Below are 20,683 nucleotides of genomic sequence, written 5' to 3'. Positions count from 1 at the left end.
CTTTTTGGCTAGCTAAGACAACGCCTTAATACGTGTCTCCCAACAGTTGAGTGACGACTGCAGTGACGAGAGACCTGATGCCGCCCACCCTTTTGTCAGCTCTCCCCACCATCCCGCTGAGTCGCAGCCTTTCACCCACTAACCTCAAAGCACCAAGGCAAAATGTGAATCCAACACCCAGCGACAATCACGCAACCTCCCTTACTTGCCTACCCAGTTGGTTTGTTGTTGTATGCGGCGCATGTAACTAGCGAATACAACCCGAACCCATCCATCCACGCCGTTCGGTTGTTAGCGCCCGCTGCTTAACTGTTGTGGTCGGCTTGGCAGCTTGGGTTGGGTTGTCAAGACCCGGCCGCCCATCAATCAGCCGCACTGTCGGAGCATGCTTGGCTGCTGGCTATCCCTGTGGTTTGGCCGATCCCGGAACAGTAGGTGGCGCGACGATATGCTTCAGGTGATGCCGCGATTCCATTAACTAGGCCCTATGCTGAGCCATAACCACCGTGGCGGCAACAACCTCGCACCCAACTCCAAGTTCCGTCTGGAGAAGGCCTCGACTCGCATCCTCACTCGCTTCACACCTCGACAGACCACCCTGCCTCCTCACCACGCAATAGAAAGGGCCACCATCACCGTTCACAGTTCTCATTCATTGCTCCCTAAAACAATGGCAAGCCAGATATCAAACTCCAAATTCCACCAAGCCAACCATCCCTAGTTATTGCGAAACGCAAATGATGCTCCCAAAACCCCCACAAAGATAAATTAGAAACACATTACCCAAAAAAAGAAAAGCCTCCTGGGCTTTCCTTCGCCTTTCATCCTTCCTCCCGCAGCCAACGAAACATCCCATCTCCTTTCTCTAGAGATCCTCTCCGGGTGGGGTTTGGGAGACCAGGTCGCCAACGACTAGGGAAATAGATATTAAAAGGCTTCTTCCCCGTGAGCGTCGAGTAAGGTGCGCCCTTGGGAATAGCGGCAGGCGGAGAAGATCCGCATGCAAAAACGGAAAAAAAGCAACGCAAGCAAGCAATTGCGAGAGATAGGGTGAAAACAAAAACCGAGAAACGGGAAATCCCGAGTCACTGTGCCAAGTGGGAGCACAAATGGCGGGATATCGTCATGGTATATTCGTGGCTGATGGATGAAATGCGATACGAAGTCGGACTGAAGAGGTATTTGTTTGTTTGCTGGTGAATCGGAGATGGGTTGGATACTGTCGCAGCCTTTGGTTGGTCGACATGGGCAAGAGGAAGAGAAAAGACGGCAACCCGAACAGGCTTCCTGGTATATACACTAACCCTTTAAACGCCGCAAGGAAAATTCGAGCCAAGAAAAACAACTCTCGATGGGGGTATATTGCACGTCATGACGCCGTCCATGCTTTTGTCGAGAGCCAAGTCGGGAGGCATCGCCCGAGTCAGATTTGCAGAACACGAGGCGAGAAGCGGGTGATCGCTCCCGGCCAGTTACTGGGCTTGGACGCTCTCGGGCGAGAGCGAGGCTTGCTCCGCATCGAAGCGTTTCAGGTCCATGAACTGGTTGAGCTCCATGTCGGCTTGGTTTGGCTCCACAAACGGCGAGTGTGGGTGCATCGGAAGCGTCATGGTCGGCTTTCCGGTCTGGTACATGTCGTTCAAGTTGGCACCGTCGTCCGAAATACCGGAACCCTCACAAATCGGAGGCATCGACATGGGTGGTGATTCTCCCACAATCGCCGGGTCAGGGTGGTTGAACGAGAGCGGTGAGATCGACGGTGGAGGGACGCCCAGGTTTGCCGGGTTGACCAGAGGAGAAAATGTGCCGCTGTATGGGGTGAAGCTGGGCGCCGAAATTCCACCGTTGTCGGGTGCCTGACTAGCAAAGAAGTTGGGACTCGAATAGTCTGACGGCGAGGGAGCCGTTGTCGCGGAGAGCGGGTATGCTCGCATGTCCAACGCACCGAAGCCAGCCCGGGTATCGATCCGCAGGTTCGGTCCGACAGGGCCCAGCATGTTGGGCTGCTGGGGCACCGGGCTGAAGATCTGGGGGTTGTGGGTCGGCGCCTGGTTTTCGGGCTGCGTAATGTGGAAGCTCGGGGGGTGCTGTAGCATCTGCATCGTCTGGAAATCGATGGGACCCGGCACACTGCGGCTGCGCTGCCTCTTGTGGCCTGGTCCACGCATCATCATGGTCTGGTGGTGATGAGGCGCAATACCCCACTGCGATTCTTGAAACATGCCAACGTGTGGCTGTGCGAAGTTGGGTTGCGACGACGGTCGTGCCGGCGAAACCGGGGCCGACATGGACATAGGGTGAAGCTGGTCGAAGACGGGCGCAGGGGCACTGTGACGGTGAATGAACGCTTCCAAACTGACCAACTTCGCCAGCTGGCCGCTCAGCACCTTAGGGTTTCCACCAAGGTGATGCGTCAGCACCCGGGAAGCCTGAAGATCCTCGGTGAAATCGTTGACCTGGATGAAGGTCGCAGTCGTCGACGAGTCCATGAAGAAATTGGGGGAGTTCAGGAGCTCAATCGTGATGCCGCCAAGCTGATCCCCGCCCTCAACGTTGTTCAGATAGATGTTCTTGATGTAGGAAAACGGGTATTCGATCTTGTAGCCGGCCTGGTCGTTGTTGATGTAGTAGGTCATGGTGCACTTGTCAGGCGAGTAGAAGATGATCAAATCCATCGCGTTCTGACCAACCCGCATCCACCTCCCGATGGTTAGGGAGCGACAGCTCAGGTGGTGAATCACTGTACAAGTTAGTGCAAGCCCTTGGGTGTGCGCGTTCATCGGCTGTCACTTACAAACTTTGCCAGGCCCAGACTGCTCACCACCCATCATACCTTGGTGGCCGTAGGGCATGAGGCCGGTACGACCGAAGAAGCCCGGGATGCTCTTGCCCGACTCCATAGCCTGCATCGCAAGATACTGGCGCATCGACTCGGGGATGGAGTCCATGTCTTCGCCGCTTTCGAGGCTCTTCTTGGCCAACATCTTGATCTTGGCGCGCCTGCGCGGGGTCAGCAAAAAGCCCTCTCTCATGAGGGAGGGGCTGGGCTCTGGACTTACCGGTTCTGGAACCAGATCTGAACAGACCTCTCGGTCATGTTGATCTCTTCGGCTATCCTGTCGCGAACAGTGGCGGTGGGCGTCGGGTTCTTGTTGAATTCCATCTCAAGCGTCGTCAACTGGTCCTGCGTCGCCCGTTGTCTCTTTTGGTTCTTCTGCTGCTGCGTGAGGGTGCTCTTGCGGGCCGGCCGCCTGGACCCGGAGCCTTGCGATTTGGATCCATGGGCCGGAGACTTCATGATTTTGCTCGGAGTACCGGACTTGGGCGTCGGCAGAGGAGACTTGCAGGGAGACGGCGAAGCTGACATGGACGATGCTGAGGCGGCGAATCCGTCCTCTTCCTGGATGTCCTCATGGAACTCATCCCTGAACTCCTGCTTGAACTCGTGCTTGACCACGTCGGTCGCCATTGTGGGCTGGTGTGCTGTCTGGCGCCTGGGTTCGGTTTGTCGTTCCAAATACTGGTATCCTTCCCTTCACGTAAAAACTACTCCTACCACTACCGCGTCGGGTTTGCGGTGTGCTAAGTTTGTCGACGCCAACGCCGCAAGGGTTCGGGAGTGTCGGGATTCGACGAACTCGGAGGAGTATGAGAAAGAATGATCGAATAAGATATGGGAAAAGGTGCTGTGTTTCAAATGAGTGTCGTCCTGTGCGAATGATCGGACAGGAGGTTTGAGTTGGTTGGTGTGATGGGTAAGGGGGGGTTGACAGTCGGCGCTGCCTGGGAAAATGTAGCGCAAGGCAAAAATGAGGTGAACTGGAAACCGGAAAGAATGAACGGGTTCCGATAAATTGGTTGAATGGATATTCCAAGGGAGTGACTGTGGTGAGAAAAGCGAAGGTAGAAAGTGGGGGGAAGGAAGGGGAAAGGCGGTCGACAGGAGACGACGACGTGAGGCGATCGAAGATGGACAAAAAGAGAGACTAGGGGGGAAAACGAGAACGGGGACATGGGGGGTTCAAGAGGGAAAAGCAAAACGAGCAAGGAGCAGCGGACCCGAGTGGGCGCTCCCACACTGGGCGGGTCCATGGGGTCCCTGCCGTCAAGCGCTTTTGGTACCCTCAGGCACCACAGTCCAACGGGCAGAACAGCGAATTAGCAGGCGCCGTGGAACAGCGATACGGTGCGATTAACTGTGCGGAAAGGGGAACGCCTGGGGTATTCGTCTGATGTGCCCAATCACCGCAGCGCTGCCCTGCAGCTGACATGCAGCCCAAACGGGATGGATTGCGAACCTGCTGCCCCTCGTGCCACCCATCGCAGCCTTGCAGAGCACACGGGCGCGCTCTTTTTAGACAGTACGAATACACCAGTACATACAAAAATTTGGAGGGTACGGAACTGCGGCCGTTGGAGAGCGGGTCCCTGGATAGGGACCAGCAGAAGCGGTCGCTGGGGGCGGCGACATGGGCATGTGTCTCCTGGCCAAACGGCTTGTGTCACCTTCGGTCGGTATGTCCCTGACTGGGGTTTGACAACAGCGTTTGCCGAAGCTGGAAGAAGGGGCAGGGAGGGGGGGGGGGGGGGGGGGGGTCCGCACTGAAAACCATGAAACTGACCGTCAATTCTCAGAAACAGTCCAGCTCTGGAGTTTCGGGCAACGGGACGATGCTGCATGAATCTGATGAACACGCGCCGCGCCCGGTGGAGGGGACACGCAGCGGCAATCATGGCCGTGCACCGCGGTAATTCCCGCCCGTTCTTTCTAACCATCCGATCTTGTGAACCATGTGGGAAGGAACCTCTCCTCGCAAAATAGGTCGCTGCCTTGAATAGAAAGAAGGAAGAAAAAAAATCGTAAATTTTTATTCACAGAATTTAGTTACCAGGTACATCGAAAACTCGACTCAACACATACCACATCCGGACCTCGAGATCCTTGAACTCCGTTGGAACGTCGTCGGCCTTGATTGATGCGCAGCACATGCGGATAGTCTGGTGGTCTCCCACTCCCCCGATCCACTCCAAGTTGTACCCCCAGTTGCCGACATGGTCAATCCGATCGCCGAGAAGGGCACGCATGCACAGCCTCCTGATGGGCGCTCAAATGCCGCTTCTCGGCAAGCACGAGTCGGGTTGTGCAGCCTTTCCAGCACGCGCCGCGACATCGATGTGGACCGAACACCCGCTTGCCCCTGGCTTGGCAGGGCCAGGATGGTGCCCTGAGGCGCCTCGGCGCCCGCTGCTGCCATCCTCTCCGCGACAAGGAATACCACGGGACAGCGAAGCCGGCCCTCGTCATCGATTATTGCCGTCCAAACAGTGACCAGGCCGTCGGGTTCTGGCGAAGTTGGATTCGGTCTAGTCTGCCCTTCTCCCTTTTTTTTCCAAGGCAATGGCGCTTTCTGCTTTTGCTCTGGCTGATTCTATTTAACTGACCAACTATCGAGCCAGCACCCGTTTCTTCCACGGTGTCGACGGGGGCGAAAAGGGGGAGCGCTAAATCCAAAGCAGTGCGACAGTCTCTGTCAAGCTCGACAACAACAGCCTAGCCCCCGGATCGGCCACGACGGCAGACAGTTGCCTTCCCACACAAATACGTGCACCGCACAAATGCGGTAACTATGCGACGCCTTTTGGCCTCGCCGGTGCCAGCGTACGAATGGTATACATAGAACCGGCCGAGGAACCGCCCCTTGAACAGACAAACATTACCAAGGCATTGCCACCTCCTATGGCACAAGACATCTGATGTTTCCCGTGGTGTGGTGCCAAGGTGCATCCCACCTTGTGCGGCGGACAAGAACATACCGTGCCACTGGCGTCCTACAGTACACAGTGTTCTCCCCCTTGTGGTGGCCTTCGGTCCGCGGGGCCTTGCGGCCGTGGAGCGCTGAAGGGCCGGTCGAGGCTTTCCGTGGTGCTGCAGGCCGGACACTCCAGTCGCGAACCAACCATGTCCCTTGCGTCGGGCTGATGCTACCCAACCTGTCGCCCAGTCACGAACGGAGTGCGCGACGTCCACGGGTCCCATTCAGCCGTGTGCCTAACCCCTGCGCTTTGCCTCGCACAGGCAGGTACTGGATGTTCTGGCGGAAGCAACACCAAAGAAGGTCGGCTGAGGTCCGATAACTCGTTAACTAGTCAACGGCAAAGCACCATGTCGGATATCAAAACTACAGCTCCGGTTCTTTCGGTCGAGACTGATGGCAGATCCCGCCTGGTGTGCCCACCGTGTCGGAGGCACTGTCTCACAACCCCACCCACCCTAGAGAGGGCCCGCTTTACCCCTGAGAGGACAGTGGGTCCAGATGCAGGAACACCTGGGAACAAGCTTCAGCAATTGGCCCTCCGGCACCCCCTCCAGCAATCCGAACCAGGGTTCTGATGTCTGGCCCCCAGTTCTCCTTTTTGGGACAGACCACGATTTTTTTTTTGCACACCACACCACCGAAACCCATTTTTAGTCCACCTCGAAAAAGTTGGCCCGTCACGCACGATGGGCACAGTCACTTCCGGCCTCGTGAAGAAAAGAAAAGTTGGCTGGCCGGGCAGATCAACCCCCACGCCGGGTGATCCGTCCCATGTCTCCCACGCGATCAGGAGGAAACGCCGAGTCTTGTGCTCCAGTTCTGTTCAATGTCAAGTGGTTATTTGACTACCTACCTATGTAGTTACACAACGCAGGGCCGCCCTGGCAATTCTCAGCCTTTTCGGCATTACCCCCAATGAGCCGATTCCGGGTGCTCGACTCACAACATTGTGGAATTTGAAGCGTGCGGGTTTCAACGTGTGAGAGCGCCTCGGACCCATTGGGCAATGCGAGACTGCGGTGCGGGTTCATGCATCGATGCCAAAATATGCAACGATTGGCTCCAGCCAGACGCTGTTCATGCAGAGTCAGCAACAACACGCCCACACACCAGGGCTAAACCTTCCAAGGCTACGAGATTCGAGGGCTTGCTCACGAGAGCGGGCCATGTGGCCGCCAAATCCCTTCACCAAAGGTCATGTCTAGGTGTGGATTGGCCGTTCACGTCGCAAGTGGCTTGCGGACCGCGAACTCACCCGGTGCCAGCCCGCCCATCCCGGTAAAAGTCGGCCTCAGCTGTGGCGCTCTCGTCAGCCCGACAAAGACAACGCTTCTTCCCGCACCCACATTCCATGGCTACTCCTGAAGAGCAAACATCAATACTCAGGCTGGGATCATAATTCCATGTTTGGCCAAGCCGCAGTAACAACCACGGGTCACGGGCCCTCGGGCCGTTCTAGAATTCGAGAAACAACCGCGTCTCGCGAACCCTCCTTTGCAGTGTGTATATCTCGAACTTCGATGGCGCTTCGATCGAACTTTTTCCCGTCTTCGGCCCCCTGTCGATAGGCGCATCACTAAGAATCCTCCCCCGGATCTGACGATCACCTCTGGGGACGCAGCCACGTCACTTTATGCGGCTCCTGGCTCCCGCGTCAAGGCCGAGACGTTACAGCAGGGGAGCCACCGGCGACTCTGTTTGTGACAGTCCCCACTGCTTGGTCGTCAGAAGTGTTGCACAACTCCCCGCTGTCTTTGCTCCCGTTTTGGCTGCTCGGCCGACATTCCCTGTCGATCTGTAACAGTCAACCATCTGAACATTTATGCCTGCTCGGGGGGGTTCCGTCTGAACTAAAAGTCAACAACGTCAACTAGCCGATCATTTGCTTGGCTCCTTCTCCCGGCTCAACATCATTGCATCCTGGATGCACCCTCCCATTCCATTGCCTCCCCTATCCTCCCCCAATTTGAGTGACTTGAGTGGTTAAGTTCCAGATCCGCCTGGTCAACGGACTGATCACCCGTGTTTATTTATGCCTGGATGGTTATTTTTAGATTGCGACCCGTCCCGGCCGGTCGAAGCGCTCGATCGAAGCCAGGGTGCGCGGTACACCAAGCGCCGTCAGGTCACTGTCACAGAATCGGGTAGATCCACTTGCAGGTCGTGTCGGCGTGTTGGAGTGAACCTGGCGAGGGCTTCCAAAAGCTACTGATGTCTCGTTTTATCCGGGACCAACCCAGCAGCGCGGTGTTTCAAGTACCGAGACCGAGATGGAACCACTTGCTTAGCTCTCGTGGGCAAGATCTGGCTTGAGAACCTCGGGAGTTCGCGTTGTTGCATCATAGTTATCTTGGTAATTTCCTTGGTATAGGAAACTTTAACTGCTGGTTTGCTTGAAGTAGAGATTGATGTATTTCGGGCACACGGTTTATAGGCGTACCTGTCACCCCTTATGTCTCTGCCCCTGCCAGGATGTTCGTAAACGTCATGTTTGTGAATCTTCTATTTGTTCTTGTTACTGACCGCATCAAGCCACTGTCCCTCGGCCCATGCGACGGAAGCATCGGCCAAGGACTGTTGTGCTTAGGATAATGCCCTGGGGCTAAAAGAAAAAGAGTTATCCACAGCTGTAGCTTTGGTTGGTTCTTTAGTTTGGTTGTCTAAGGCAAATCGTAGGCAACCGCTAGACTTTTGATCATAGCTCTTTCATGACCTCGCCAACCGCCCGCGCTGCCATCCTCTTTCGTTGCTCCTCTGGCAACCCGGCGCTCGCGTCTCTCACAGCCTGTAATTTCATCATCATCCGTTCCAGCTGCTGAACATCTTCCTCTCCAACCTCCCCATCTTCGCCACCGCCCCCTTCAGCGCCCTCACCCCCATCTCCGGCCCCAGACCATATGGCTTTCCTCAGCCCGAGAAAGTCCTCCCGATCAAACCCAAAGTCGAGCTTCTCCGGGTCAAAATCATCATCGTCGTCCCCGCCCCGCTGCCCCTTGGCTTCCACACCGGCCAAGTCATCGTCTCCATCCTCTCCATCCCCTTCACCCCCCATTCCCCCGCCCGACCAGTCATTCGCCTCCAACGCCTCCATCACCCTCGCCAACCCCATCCTCTCCCCAAACTCATTCCTCTTCCCCTTCTCACCCACCTCACCCTCCCCGCCACGCACGCCAGCCTCAGCAACATGAACAAACTCCAACCCCCACTCGGCACACAAATCCTCCCACTCATCCAACCCCTCCCCATCCCCATCCCCAACCCCCTTCCCAACTCCCACCGCCAGCCCCACCCCATCCCACTCCCACCCCCCCAGCCCCTCCCTCACAACCCGCCCAACCTCCCCCACCAACTCCCTCGCCCGCGCCCTCTCCGAACCATCACCACCACCACCACCACCACCACCACTCCCCGCCCCCAAAGAAGAAGCACCGGAAGAAGAAGAAAAAGAAGGCAACGCAAAAACAACCACCACCCCGCCCAGCACCCCCAGCACCTCGCGCGCCTCGGGCGTGAGGAAGGACGCGGCCCACTCGGTGGGAGAGGAGATCAGGTCGAGCCAGATGGGTACGGAGGCGGTGTAGTAGGCGGTCTTGAGGGGGAGGGGGTGCGTGGTGCCGGCGAGGGTGGTGGGTTCTGGGTTTGTGGCTGTGGGGGGTTGTGCTGGTGGGTTTGTTGGGTTGGTTGGGTCTGTGGTGGTGGTGGTGGTGGTGGTGGTGGTGGTGGTTGTTTTTTGGTCCTGTTCTTCCTCCTCGTCAGGGGATGGTATGGGTTGCGGTTCGGGATGGGTGCCGGTTAGGTCTGTTTTAGCGGGGATGAGTTAGTGGGGGTGAGAGTGAGATAGAGGAAAGTCATGAGATATAAGATGGACTGATAAGAAAAAGTTTGGATAAAATTGGCGCACCTTTGATGACATTACTTAAATGCTGCACCGAATCACTTAGTGAGACAGCAAGAATCCGGCGGGGATTTGAGACTTCCATTTTTCTTCTGTTTGAGTTTTGCTGTCTTGAGTTGATGATGGTGGGGTGAATGAAGTTCTGAGGGGTCGTCAGGCTGGGAGAGTAATTCGTGCATAGAATACATGATTTACGATACCATACGCAACATGTGTAATCCTGGAGAACCCTAACCCGGACATGTCTTGCCTGTGCAGCATCTGGGCTCCATCCGACTCAAGCACTCTCTCCAGACATGTAAAAAAGCTTATCTCCACCCAGTTCCTTATTGTTTCTATCCTACGCGTGACTTCCAATAAAAACAAAAAGAAAACCATTAGGTAGCCCCGCAGCTCCGATTCAATATCGGCGATACAATGTGCTGGATTTCAGCCCGGATTCCCCAGAGAAGAGTGAACCTGTAGATATTGGACGCCGAAAACAAACCGCAAACCAACCCGAAAACTTATCCTATACTCGACGCCCCCGGACTCGGCCACCTATGGACCCCTCCCTCCTAGCCCAGACCCAGCGTCATACCAACTTTCTTCCCCACCGCACATTCTCCGCTGAATGGGAAACGCTTTCTCACGACAGCAAGACGAGCAAACCAAAGCGGATACCATCGGAACCCCGCCCCACGCCACCGGGATCGACACCGGAAAGATTGTCTCACCCGCCCTCCCGCTCGGCGACTTTCAACTCCACGAGAACACAGCGTCGGCCCAACTTCGAGGCGCACCAACACCGCACAGCCTGGCAACCTGGAAACCCTCCCCCATTACAGGAAAACCACCCTGCACCAAAACAGGGCTCAGGCAAGACAAAAAAAAGACGCCCCACCAGCAGGCGAGCAGCCCTCATTGTCATTCTCAGACACAGGGCACAGGGACTCAGACGGGGGGCCTATCACCACTCCGGCAAAGGCGCCATGGCAAACGGCCCCAGCCCCGACACCCCCATCCCAGTACTATCCAGATTGGCCGGCTGCGAGCCAAACCACTCCATCTGCCCAATCCAATCCTCCAGCGACGCATGCGGGTCCATGGCAAAATCGAGGGACTCGGCGGGGGCAAACTCGGGGGCGTCGAACGGGATGGTGGTGGGCGTGGCGATCTCGGCGGGCTCGGCCTTGCACTCGAGGTCGGGCAGGCAGAGGCGCAGCTTGTCGACGTAGAAGGGGGTCGGGACGGGCTGCTGCTGGCCGGTCTTGGCGAGCAGCAGCTGCTCGCGCATCTTCCAGGCCTGCAGCACGTAGACGGCCAGGGTCAGGTAGTTCTTGTTGGTCATGTCGAAGAGCTCCGGGTGGAACGAGTAGACGACGCCGACCTGCCGCCACGCCCGCTCCACCAGCGACCCGCCCACCAGCGTGCCCTCGGTGCGCCGGCACAGCTGCCCGGCCATGTACATGAAGATGTCGAGCTGGAAGTGCAGCAGCGAGAACCAGGCGAAGCCGTGGTTGGTGGTGGAGTTGTAGTTGGCCTCGTTGTGCTCGAGCGTGCTGATGGCGATCTTGAAGGTGTTGTCCGACGCCGACTTCACCTCGCCCCCCCAGTCGAGCTGCTCCTTGGGGGGCGTCATGAGTTCGTCGAGTTTCTGAAAGAGGTGCTGTTTCATGGCGAGTGCCATCTCGTGCACAGGCCCCGCCGACGAGTCGCAGTGTTTGTCGAGAATCGCCCCAAGGTCTTCGCGGAGTCGCGCTACCCCCCGTCGGTACGTGGCCAGCTGCTCTGCTGTGGGTGCCGCCTTGGAGCCCGTCAACGCCGACTCGTCCTCGGGTATCATGACCACTCCTTCAAAACCGGGCATCTCCATAAGAAACCTGGCAAATCTGTAGGTTATTAGGCAGAAGATCATCTCGGTAGGGCCCTCGCGGTCCTGGAACGGCTCCTCGGAGGTCGGGAAGATATCGGCGTCGTTAACGTTCGAAGGCGACTGCGTGTCGCTGTTCCTCGGCAGTAAGTTGTGACTGAGCCCGGAGAACATGGCGTATTTGGCGTCCGTCATGATGATCTGCCACCAGACGCGTCGTCGCATTTCGGACTCGAAGGGGGAGAGGCCTAGGGTTGTGCCGTCGCGATGTAGGCCCATCTTTTGGGCGATGCGAATGGCAACGCCACCCAGGATCCAGACGGCATGCCGGTCGTACCGGCCCTGGAGGGATATCTGTGCACCAGCGTTAGCGGGGAGCGGCTGACGCGGGCTCTCGGAGGGTTCGCACCAGATAGATGACGAGAGCCTGGAGGATGATCATGTCGTGAGACCTGAGAAAGCCCACCCTGACCAGGGTTAACCGGACCCCCGACGAGTATCTCTGGAGAGCTTCCTCTCTGGCTATCCCGAGGAGGCTTTTGCACTCGTCAGGTGTCATGGCCACGACCGCCATGACAAAGATGGAGAACAGGAGCGCCTCGACGTTCCTGGGCAGTGATTTCGAGTCGGTGATGACGGCCGCCATGTAAGGCTGCACCGACGGAACGTGGATGATCTTGGTTAATGGGTTCACCCTGTCTAAATACACTTGCCACAAGGGAAGTATCTGGGCCGGGGCAGGCCAGAGGTCGGCGAGGTTGACTTCCGGGCTGTCGCCGCCGAGCAGCATCTCGGCATTATCGTCGGGGGTCATGCTTTCCGGGCTTGTCTCGTAGGAATCCTCGTCGTCCATCATTTTTCTCATGGTTCGAACCTGTCAGATGGGCCTACTGTGTAAGTATGCATCAGATGCAAACGGACCGAGGCACGTGGACGAACTTCCTCGTAGATAACCCCCAACAACGGGCTGTCCACGAAGCGGACGTTTCCGTCTTCGTTGACAAGCTTCCCCGTCGGTTGCCATTCTGAAGTATCGGTCATGGAGGTGGGCTGGGCGCGTATTAATGACTGCTGTTCGGCCAGCATTTTAGCGTAGTCCTTGATCATGACCTCGCAGCGAGCTAGCCGGTCAGTCAGGTCCTGGTGAGGCCGTCTGCGCTTGCGCGGTTCCGCGGGGGTGCTTGGCGTGCATTTTATGTTCGCCTTCAAGAAAAGTCAGTGAGGAACCAACATGATCAATACCCTCCCTCCCTATACATCAATACTCCTGGGACGGGCGACGATGTGCTTGGCGCATTTCGTACCTTGGTGCAGTTAGCGCATGGGAAGTGTCTGTCGCATTTGATCTTGCGATGCTGGCAAAGTTCGCAGGCGAGGATACGGCGCGGTGGTTTGCCATGATTCGGACCGCCCGGATTTGACGCCGTGTTGGTCGTGTGACTGTTGTGGTTGCTAGGAACGGGAGTCGAGGCTTGTGAGGTGGTGGCCTCTGAAGCCGGGGTCATTGAAGCATCCATGGCCCGCTGATATGTGGCGGTCGCCGCGGGGACCGAACGTTGGCGGGGTGCCTAGCGCCTTTATAAAGCTACCAGCGAAGGAATACGCGGAAACAGGTCGAATCCTCAGGTGCATGTAACTGCAGACACCTGGGCATGCACCCATCCAGTTGGCATGGGACCTGAAAAGTCAGTGACCTTACTTCGTATGCACAGGTAGGTAGGTAGGTAGATAGGGTAAGGCGCCCTGTGCAGTAGGTAGCAAAAGTCTTGTTCATAACTGCGGACTGCCGGCTACGTAATGTTCCGGGGCTGGCTGTCTCTTTTTGTTTCGAAACCCGCAGCAGCATCGGACGTCGGCGCACATAATCTCCCTTCTTGGTCCAGGTTCTTGCTCCCAAGTCCGCAGTCCCCGGCTATTGGTTGGTCGAAAAGTCTCCAGGCTGACAAGGGTGGGTCAGCTCCACTGATCAAAGCGCAGCGGACCCAGGCGAGCCCAGGAGAGAGTCTCCCCATGGCACTGGGAAGGTGATTCTGGCTGTCCACGTTCCACAGCAGACGGCACATGCTTGTGAATGGTGTTCTTCGTACGAGCCTGCATCCAAGCTGCTTCATGCCAGGCATCCAGTTTTAAGGAGGTGAGGGTTCATGGATACATGGTTATCTATTGGTAGCGAGCAAAGCCGGGGAAATAGGTAGCCATGGGGGGGGGCTTCATGTCTACCTCGTAGTAACTCTAGATTACTGTGTGATTGATAACGTTGCCCTGATGTGATGATGCGAGGGGAGCCAGGCAGCTCAGGCAGGGTGCCCAGGCCCGCGCCTGGTAGGGATGCAAACGGGCCATGTTGCTCAGGTGGTGGTCTCCATTTGTTTTGGTGCTGATTCACCACCTATCTCGGACAGATGCCAGCTTGGACTGCCGTTTGCGCTCCGCAATGACGGGTTGATGAAAGCGGACACTGCTGTGATCTGACTAATTGCGGTCCTGGTTCCGGGCAATTGCTCATCGCCGAATGGGGGAGATGTAATCTGTCAGCCCGTTTTTGGTCTTGTTCTAGGAATATGCCGGTTTTAGATGTCAAATGGTAACTAACGCGCCTCGTGCAAAATATTCGGATAGGTCGGGTTGAGTTCAAACGAAACCGAGGACCATAGAGTTGGGCCCCAGATGTTCCAACCCCTCGGTTCAGGCCTGGAATTCGGATGGAGAGAAGCCGTATGGTCAGTTTACGCACAGACGGCTCTCGCTGCATCGCTGCCTTCTCAGGCAGTCGATATCGAACTGGCCAATAGGTATGTCAAGTGGCCAAGAACGGGACAACCCGCCCAGGTTTGACTGCCGATCTTGGACTCAAGAGACACAACATAATGGGCACCTCCTTAGGCACCTACAAAATTAATTTGTGTTGTGGTTTGGGAACATCATGACCGCTAGTTTCAAGCCGAGGCGGACGTGAGCTGGCTGCGGACGAGGGCACCGAGAGGTCTGGGGTTGACAAGATTGAGAAAAGAAGCGTCGCTGGGTTAAAGATGATCTATTGTCGGCGCAGTATCTTGTGGTTCAGGTACGGTTGCTATCAACGCTCTTGACGGCACGGCATGGGCCGGGATGAGCTGCCGCTTCTTGGCGCCACGCACCACTTTCAGATGCTTCCTGCTCGTGATATGTGCCTGCCACAACTCTTCAGTCAACAATGTCTTTTTGCAGATCTCGCACGTCTTGCGGCAGGGCGTGTCTTGGCGGTTGCTCCTTTCAACGGTCCCGGCCAAGACCTCCTTCGCCATCTCGGACACCTCGGTTGGCAAGGGCAGCGGTTCATGGGCGAGGAACTGCCTCGTCAGCTCGACCCCTTTGTCCAGCACCTCTGCGTTCCAGCGTTGGACGTCCGAGCTGTCGAGGAGATAGAGCCGATCCAACAGCTTCTCCTCCTGAAGGGACGAAACAGTCTTCATGGTCATCCAGCGCACTTGGTACTTGGCGTACTGGCGTGTCGCGGACTTGGTGTCTTCAATGCCCGCCAGCTTGAGCTTATCCAGCTCGGGGCCGTCAGGGGCTTCCTTCTTCGCTGTGAGGTAGGGCTCAAACTGGCGAAAGCCAATCGACTGCCAAATCCCCTTTGAGCGGTCGACCGTTTCACCGGCCGCAAATTTCTGGTGGAGGTGATCATAGACCTCGGCGGTCTCGCCAAGCAGGCCATTCTGCACCATCCTGTCTACGCGCTTGTCGAGCCGCTCGTTGAGCACTTCCCGCTGGGCATAAAGCCAGAACAGAAGTATCTCGCCGAGATCGTGGTCCCGCGCGCGGCTCTGCGATGCCCACTTGGACTCTTTCTTGCTCTGCTGCTCAGCGTAAATATCAGATGCGCGACGGCCAGTGGCAAAGTAGATTTCCAATGACGTCCGGATCTTGCGTGCATCGTTCGGGTGCCATTTCTCCGCCATCACGGGATCGACTTCGCGCAACTTCGCCAGCATTGCCTCTGGCGAGTCTGCTAGGATCGGGTGCTTTGCAGCCAGCTCATCGCGGTTCGATGCGCCACCGTCCAGTGCTGGTTGGTCGTCCACGACCCTTCCCTCGAAGAGCAGCCCATCTAGGTAGTAGGATGTACCGCCTACCACAATCGGAAGCTTTCCTCGGCCGCGAATCTCGGATATTATTCTTGTGGCCTCTTTTTTGAACCTTGTTACCACCCAAGGATCCTCGCTGAGTTCGATGTTGCCAAGAAGGTGATGGGGGATTCCACGCTGCTCCTGGGTTGTGAGCTTGTTGGTTATGATCGGTAGCCCCTTGTAGAGTTGCATAGCATCTGCATTTATAATTTCGCCATTGTATCTCGTCGCTAGTTCAACCGCAAGCTGCTCGTTGTCAGCTACGTTTTACGCCCGCGCAAATGGAAAAGCGACATACGTCCGACTTGCCAGTCCCGGTCGAACCATAGATGATGATGAGGGGCGTCATTCTTCTGACTGCAGCTCTGCCCGAATGTAGCGCGGAACTGAAAAAGGGGACAAGGCCAGATAGGAAGCCCATCGGCATCGCCTAGCGCTGGGTTGCAGCGGCATCTCGCAAGGCTTCTAGACAGTTCTTTCGATTTTTGGAGCAGGTGAAGCAACCCCACAGTCCGATTGTTGGGGAAGACCTTGGCGTTCAATGGCTCTCCAGCCGCAGTCGCTGGCGCACGGAGCAGCCGCTGCTTGTTTTGGATTGGGTGCACCTGTCACGTGTGGACCCATTTCGAAATTGGACACATCACAGAATAACTCTGAAGCCAGATCTTTAAGGAGCGCTTTCTCCAGTGACCTGCCTCCTCTTCCCCCTTTCTGAACCCCATTGCGCCGACGACAACTCGCTCCCTTTGCAGAGTCGTTGTCGCTGACTTCGCCATTTCTCTTTTTTCTTCTGGATGATTTAATATTTGGTTTTCCCTTCCAATTGCCCAACATGAGTTCCTGTAAGTTGCAGCGCGGCGCGTCCCGAGCTCGTGTGGCTGCTGGAGCTTGCGCGACTCGTGCAGCTCTTGCAGCTCCGGCGAGCATGGTGTTTGTCCATTGATGGTCGCGACAATGTGCTAACCATTTTCCTCGTCCTGCAGTACGGTTCCTCGACCTCGTCAAGCCCTTCGTGCCGTTCCTCCCTGAGGTTCAGCAGCCCGAGACCAAGATCCCCTTCAACCAAAAGTTGATGTGGACGGGCTTGACCCTCCTGATCTTCCTGGTCATGAGCCAAATGCCACTCTACGGCATCGTCTCGTCGGACACATCGGATCCGCTATACTGGTTGCGTATGATGATGGCGAGTAACCGAGGTACCTTGATGGAACTCGGTATCACGCCCATCATCTCGTCTGGCATGGTCTTCCAGCTTCTCGCTGGTACCCACATGATCGACGTCAACCTCGACCTTAAGTCCGACCGCGAACTGTACCAGACCGCCCAGAAGCTCTTCGCCCTCATCCTCTCCGTCGGCACCGCAACCGTCTACGTCTTTACCGGTCTCTATGGCCCCCCGAGCGAGCTCGGTGCCGGCATTGTCTTCCTGCTCATTCTGCAGTTGGTCATTGCTGGCATGATCGTCATTCTTCTCGATGAGCTTCTCCAGAAGGGCTATGGCCTTGGCAGTGGTATTTCCCTGTTCATTGCTACCAACATCTGCGAGTCCATCATGTGGAAGGCCTTCTCCCCGACTTCGATCAACACCGGCCGTGGCCCCGAGTACGAGGGTGCCGTCATCGCCCTTTTCCACCTGCTCATGACCTGGCCCAACAAGCAGCGGGCGCTCCAGGAGGCTTTCTACCGCCAGAACCTGCCCAACATCATGAACCTGCTCGCGACCCTCATTGTGTTCGCAGCCGTCATCTACCTGCAGGGCTTCCGCGTCGAGATCCCGGTCAAGTCGTCGCGCCAGCGTGGTGCTCGTGGCTCGTACCCCATCCGCCTGTTCTACACCTCGAACATGCCCATCATGCTGCAGTCGGCTCTGTCGTCCAACATCTTCCTGATCAGCCAAATGCTGTACTCGCGCTTCTCCGAGAACCTCTTGGTCCGCCTCTTCGGCGTCTGGGAGGCCAAGGATGGCTCCTCGCAGTTGTCGGCCGTTTCCGGTCTCGTCTACTACATGTCGCCTCCCCTCAACTTCAAGGATGCGCTGCTGGATCCTATCCACACCGCCGTCTACATCGCCTACATGCTGACCGCTTGTGCCATCTTCTCCAAGACCTGGATTGAGGTGTCTGGCTCGAGCCCCCGCGATGTTGCTAAGCAGCTCAAGGATCAGGGCCTCGTCATGGCTGGCCACCGCGAGCAGAGCATGTACAAGGAACTCAAGCGCATCATCCCCACCGCCGCCGCCTTCGGTGGTGCCTGCATTGGTGCTCTGTCTGTCGCCAGCGACCTGATGGGTGCGCTCGGCTCCGGCACTGGAACCCTTCTTGCCGTCACGTAAGTTGAACCTCGCAACCAACAACTCACAGCACGAGCTAATCTGAACTAGAATCATTTACGGCTACTTCGAAATTGCTGCTAAGGAAGGAGATCTTGCAGGCATGAAAGGCATGATCATGGGCTGAGAACAGTTAGACATATTTCTCGGCAGCTTGCTGCGCCCCTCTGCCCATTCACCGGTTACGCTTCGTATCCGGAATTTTGTCATGTCGATTTAGTCTGTAATTGTTTGGGGAGTCAAGCGCTGGCTGTCCTGTATACTAGCAATGAAGCAAGGTCATAAAGGGAGGCTTCCTAAAAGCCAGCGGGTTATTTTTGCATCCAAACGGGCAGTCAATTCGGGAGTCTTCGATAGTGAATTAGAGGACTTAGGCGCTCAGGTTGCTCATCGAGTTGTTTCAACCGTTTTTCTTTCCTCTGGTCGTGCACGAAACGGCGAAAACAATCCAGTCACGGACGGGTCTTGCCGGCAGCTGTTGTTGTTCCGATGGTGGCAGTTTCCCAGTTTATACAGTTCCACGGCTTTACGAGCACGTGAAGGTCAATAAACAGATGGTGAATAAGTTTGGTTTGCGCGGCACCCGGGGTCCCAATCTTCAATAAATCACACAAAACCATCGGGGAAGTAACGAGAAGCCCACACAGACAGACATAGACACGCACACACGAACACCCTTGCCGACTTACAATGGCTGCGCCCGTAGCCCCCAGTCCGTCGACTGATTCTGATATGGTATCGGATTCCATGGATACCGTTTCGCTCCCGCTTCGACGCCGCACCAACCTACCAGCTCTCGACAACGACCCGACGCAACAGATAATCAATGCTATCACCCAGGTAGGGGCACAACTCATCGCCCGCATCGATCGACTAGAGACACGGCTCGTCAACCGCATCGACCAGCTGGGAGAGAGCGTCGATCGGTTAGAAGGGAGTGTTGGCCGGTTAGAAGAGAGTGTCGGCCGGCTAGAAGGGAGTGTCGGCCGGCTAGAAGGGAGTGTCGGCCGGCTAGAAGGGAGTGTCGGCCGGCTAGAAGGGAGTGTCGACCGGCTTGTCAACCGGCTAGAAGAGAGTGTCGACCGGCTAGGAGAGGGCGTCCACCAGCTGGAACAGAGTTTCAACAATCCTACCAACCATATCGCCTTGCTAGAAGGGAGTGTCAACACCCTTGCGGATATCAAGCAAACAGCAAGGTCTGCCCAACCCCATCCCTCACTTATAAGTTATTCTCAACCTATGGTGCACTGTGGGCTGACCGAGTTACAGCGACACCAACGCCCACGTATGTGTGCAAAATGCCGAGGCAGCCGGCCTCGTTAGGGGTGTGTACAGCTACTTGGTACCACTTCGTTCGCTGCGAGATGGCAATGTTATCGCCAATTTCCCCACCACTTTCAAAAATATTGACAACCTCCAGGGTACGTGTATACATGCTTGTATAGGACGCATGGTTTGTCACTATGTGGTATACAAAGCAGATAGCTAACACGAGGTTACTACCGAATAGATCCTGACGCCTACGCTGTCTTCTACGAGCTAGTTGTAAGACCGGGGTGTGTCGAGTACGAGTGGAGGGTGATCCGGCTTTGTTGCGGAATCATTAATGAACTACTTTATATGGGTGCCAGAGGGGCAAGGCGATGCCCACTTGATGGATGGTTTCCTAAACGAGTTGATAGATGAGGAAGGTCTGAATATCGCAAAAATGACGTCGCAATTGCACCTTGTTATTGTCATAAGGTGATTAGGCAGAGACTTTCGTTGTTCCGATTCTTCATTGCCTGTGATCTCCCTATAAGTGGACCCTGGCCTCCCTTTGGCCAAAAAAAGCCAAACTGAGAAGAGAAAGAAGTATAAAAGAAAGAAAACGATAAAAGAAAAGTAAAGGAAACCGAGAAAAATACATTTAAATAAAATAAATGGAGTAAAGTAAAATTGGACTTTGGTCTTCGAAATGGCTTTTTTTTCGTTCCAAAGGTCTCGTCGGCGCCTACAAGTCCACTTGGTGTTCGGCTTTTTGTGTCCACCGGGCGCTCGCGAAGCACGTCAGGGACAAAACAAAACTGCGTCGACCGGAGGACGAAACGAAAGGCATCCATCCACAAGCCCCATGGGAATTGAACTGTATTTATTTTGTTCAATCTTTATTTACTCCATTTACTTTTTTTCTGAATTTCGACTATTTTAATTATTTTGTTGTTCGGTTTCTTCTAACTTGTTTCTATTTTCATCATTTCTTGTCTTGCTTTCGGGCTGGGCTTTTTTTAGCCAGAAGGTGAAGGGGCATGCAATTTACGACGTTTTTCTCGTACTCGGAGGAGATGCTTTGTTTTAATAAAGTGACAGTGTGTCAGTGGCCCTCTGGCCGGAGGGCTAATAGGTGCTGACGGGATACCGCAATCGTAAGACTGTGAGAGCATTTACGAAGGTTACCGCCAGAGCCATCTCTTCTTCCCCGTGATACGACGACAGACACGATACGATCAAGCCGTCTTCGGCGTTTGGGTGTGTTTGCGAGTGCGCCCGGAAGCTGCACTTCGCGTCAGTGGGCGCATTAGCTCCCGTCGGTTGTGAAAGTGAGTGGGACTGACTTGGCGGTGAAGACGACACCGTTCTCAAATGTTTGCCATCACTGCATACATTACAAACACCATACGGGTAGCCAGGGAAACGAGCTGG

At 55.8% G+C, this 20,683-nt stretch overlaps 6 protein-coding genes across 6 annotated transcripts; 2 read left to right on the top strand and 4 right to left on the bottom strand.

Annotated features, from left to right (window-relative positions):
- Positions 1-1,472: 1,472 nt before the first annotated feature.
- Positions 1,473-3,469, bottom strand: F5144DRAFT_484728 (uncharacterized protein; the record flags this gene model as incomplete). The annotated part of the gene is made up of 3 exons (XM_066785463.1): positions 1,473-2,740; positions 2,795-3,000; positions 3,060-3,469. The coding sequence occupies 3 exons, from the start codon at positions 3,467-3,469 to the stop codon at positions 1,473-1,475; spliced, it is 1,884 nt and encodes a 627-aa protein (XP_066646805.1).
- Positions 3,470-8,205: 4,736 nt separating this feature from the next.
- F5144DRAFT_562951 (Alpha/gamma-adaptin-binding protein p34) lies at positions 8,206-9,046 on the bottom strand. The gene has a single exon (XM_066788348.1). The coding sequence runs from the start codon at positions 8,923-8,925 to the stop codon at positions 8,512-8,514; it is 414 nt and encodes a 137-aa protein (XP_066646804.1). The 5' UTR covers positions 8,926-9,046; the 3' UTR covers positions 8,206-8,511.
- A 1,486-nt stretch (positions 9,047-10,532) lies between these two features.
- On the bottom strand, positions 10,533-13,080 carry F5144DRAFT_590583 (uncharacterized protein; the record flags this gene model as incomplete). The annotated part of the gene is made up of 4 exons (XM_066790168.1): positions 10,533-10,548; positions 10,785-11,905; positions 11,985-12,437; positions 12,868-13,080. 4 exons carry the CDS (start codon positions 13,078-13,080, stop codon positions 10,533-10,535), a joined length of 1,803 nt encoding a protein of 600 aa, XP_066646803.1.
- A 1,506-nt stretch (positions 13,081-14,586) lies between these two features.
- Positions 14,587-16,093, bottom strand: F5144DRAFT_481896 (IPP transferase-domain-containing protein; the record flags this gene model as incomplete). The annotated part of the gene is made up of 2 exons (XM_066785310.1): positions 14,587-15,918; positions 15,971-16,093. 2 exons carry the CDS (start codon positions 16,091-16,093, stop codon positions 14,587-14,589), a joined length of 1,455 nt encoding a protein of 484 aa, XP_066646802.1.
- Positions 16,094-16,323: 230 nt separating this feature from the next.
- On the top strand, positions 16,324-18,581 carry F5144DRAFT_618825 (protein transport protein SEC61 alpha subunit). The gene is made up of 3 exons (XM_066791944.1): positions 16,324-16,514; positions 16,656-18,000; positions 18,053-18,581. Exons 1-3 carry the CDS (start codon positions 16,505-16,507, stop codon positions 18,126-18,128), a joined length of 1,431 nt encoding a protein of 476 aa, XP_066646801.1. The 5' UTR covers positions 16,324-16,504; the 3' UTR covers positions 18,129-18,581.
- A 33-nt stretch (positions 18,582-18,614) lies between these two features.
- F5144DRAFT_627292 (uncharacterized protein) lies at positions 18,615-19,656 on the top strand (the record flags this gene model as incomplete). Its single annotated transcript, XM_066792288.1, has 4 exons — positions 18,615-19,197; positions 19,271-19,422; positions 19,512-19,546; positions 19,633-19,656. The coding sequence occupies exons 1-4, from the start codon at positions 18,692-18,694 to the stop codon at positions 19,654-19,656; spliced, it is 717 nt and encodes a 238-aa protein (XP_066646800.1). The 5' UTR covers positions 18,615-18,691.
- Between the last annotated feature and the right edge of the window lie 1,027 nt (positions 19,657-20,683).

Source organism: Chaetomium tenue (genome assembly GCF_020726465.1).
Source record: "Chaetomium tenue strain MPI-SDFR-AT-0079 chromosome Unknown F5144scaffold_2, whole genome shotgun sequence".
Taxonomy (NCBI): domain Eukaryota; kingdom Fungi; phylum Ascomycota; class Sordariomycetes; order Sordariales; family Chaetomiaceae; genus Chaetomium; species Chaetomium tenue.
This window is presented reverse-complemented; position numbering and strand designations above follow the sequence as displayed.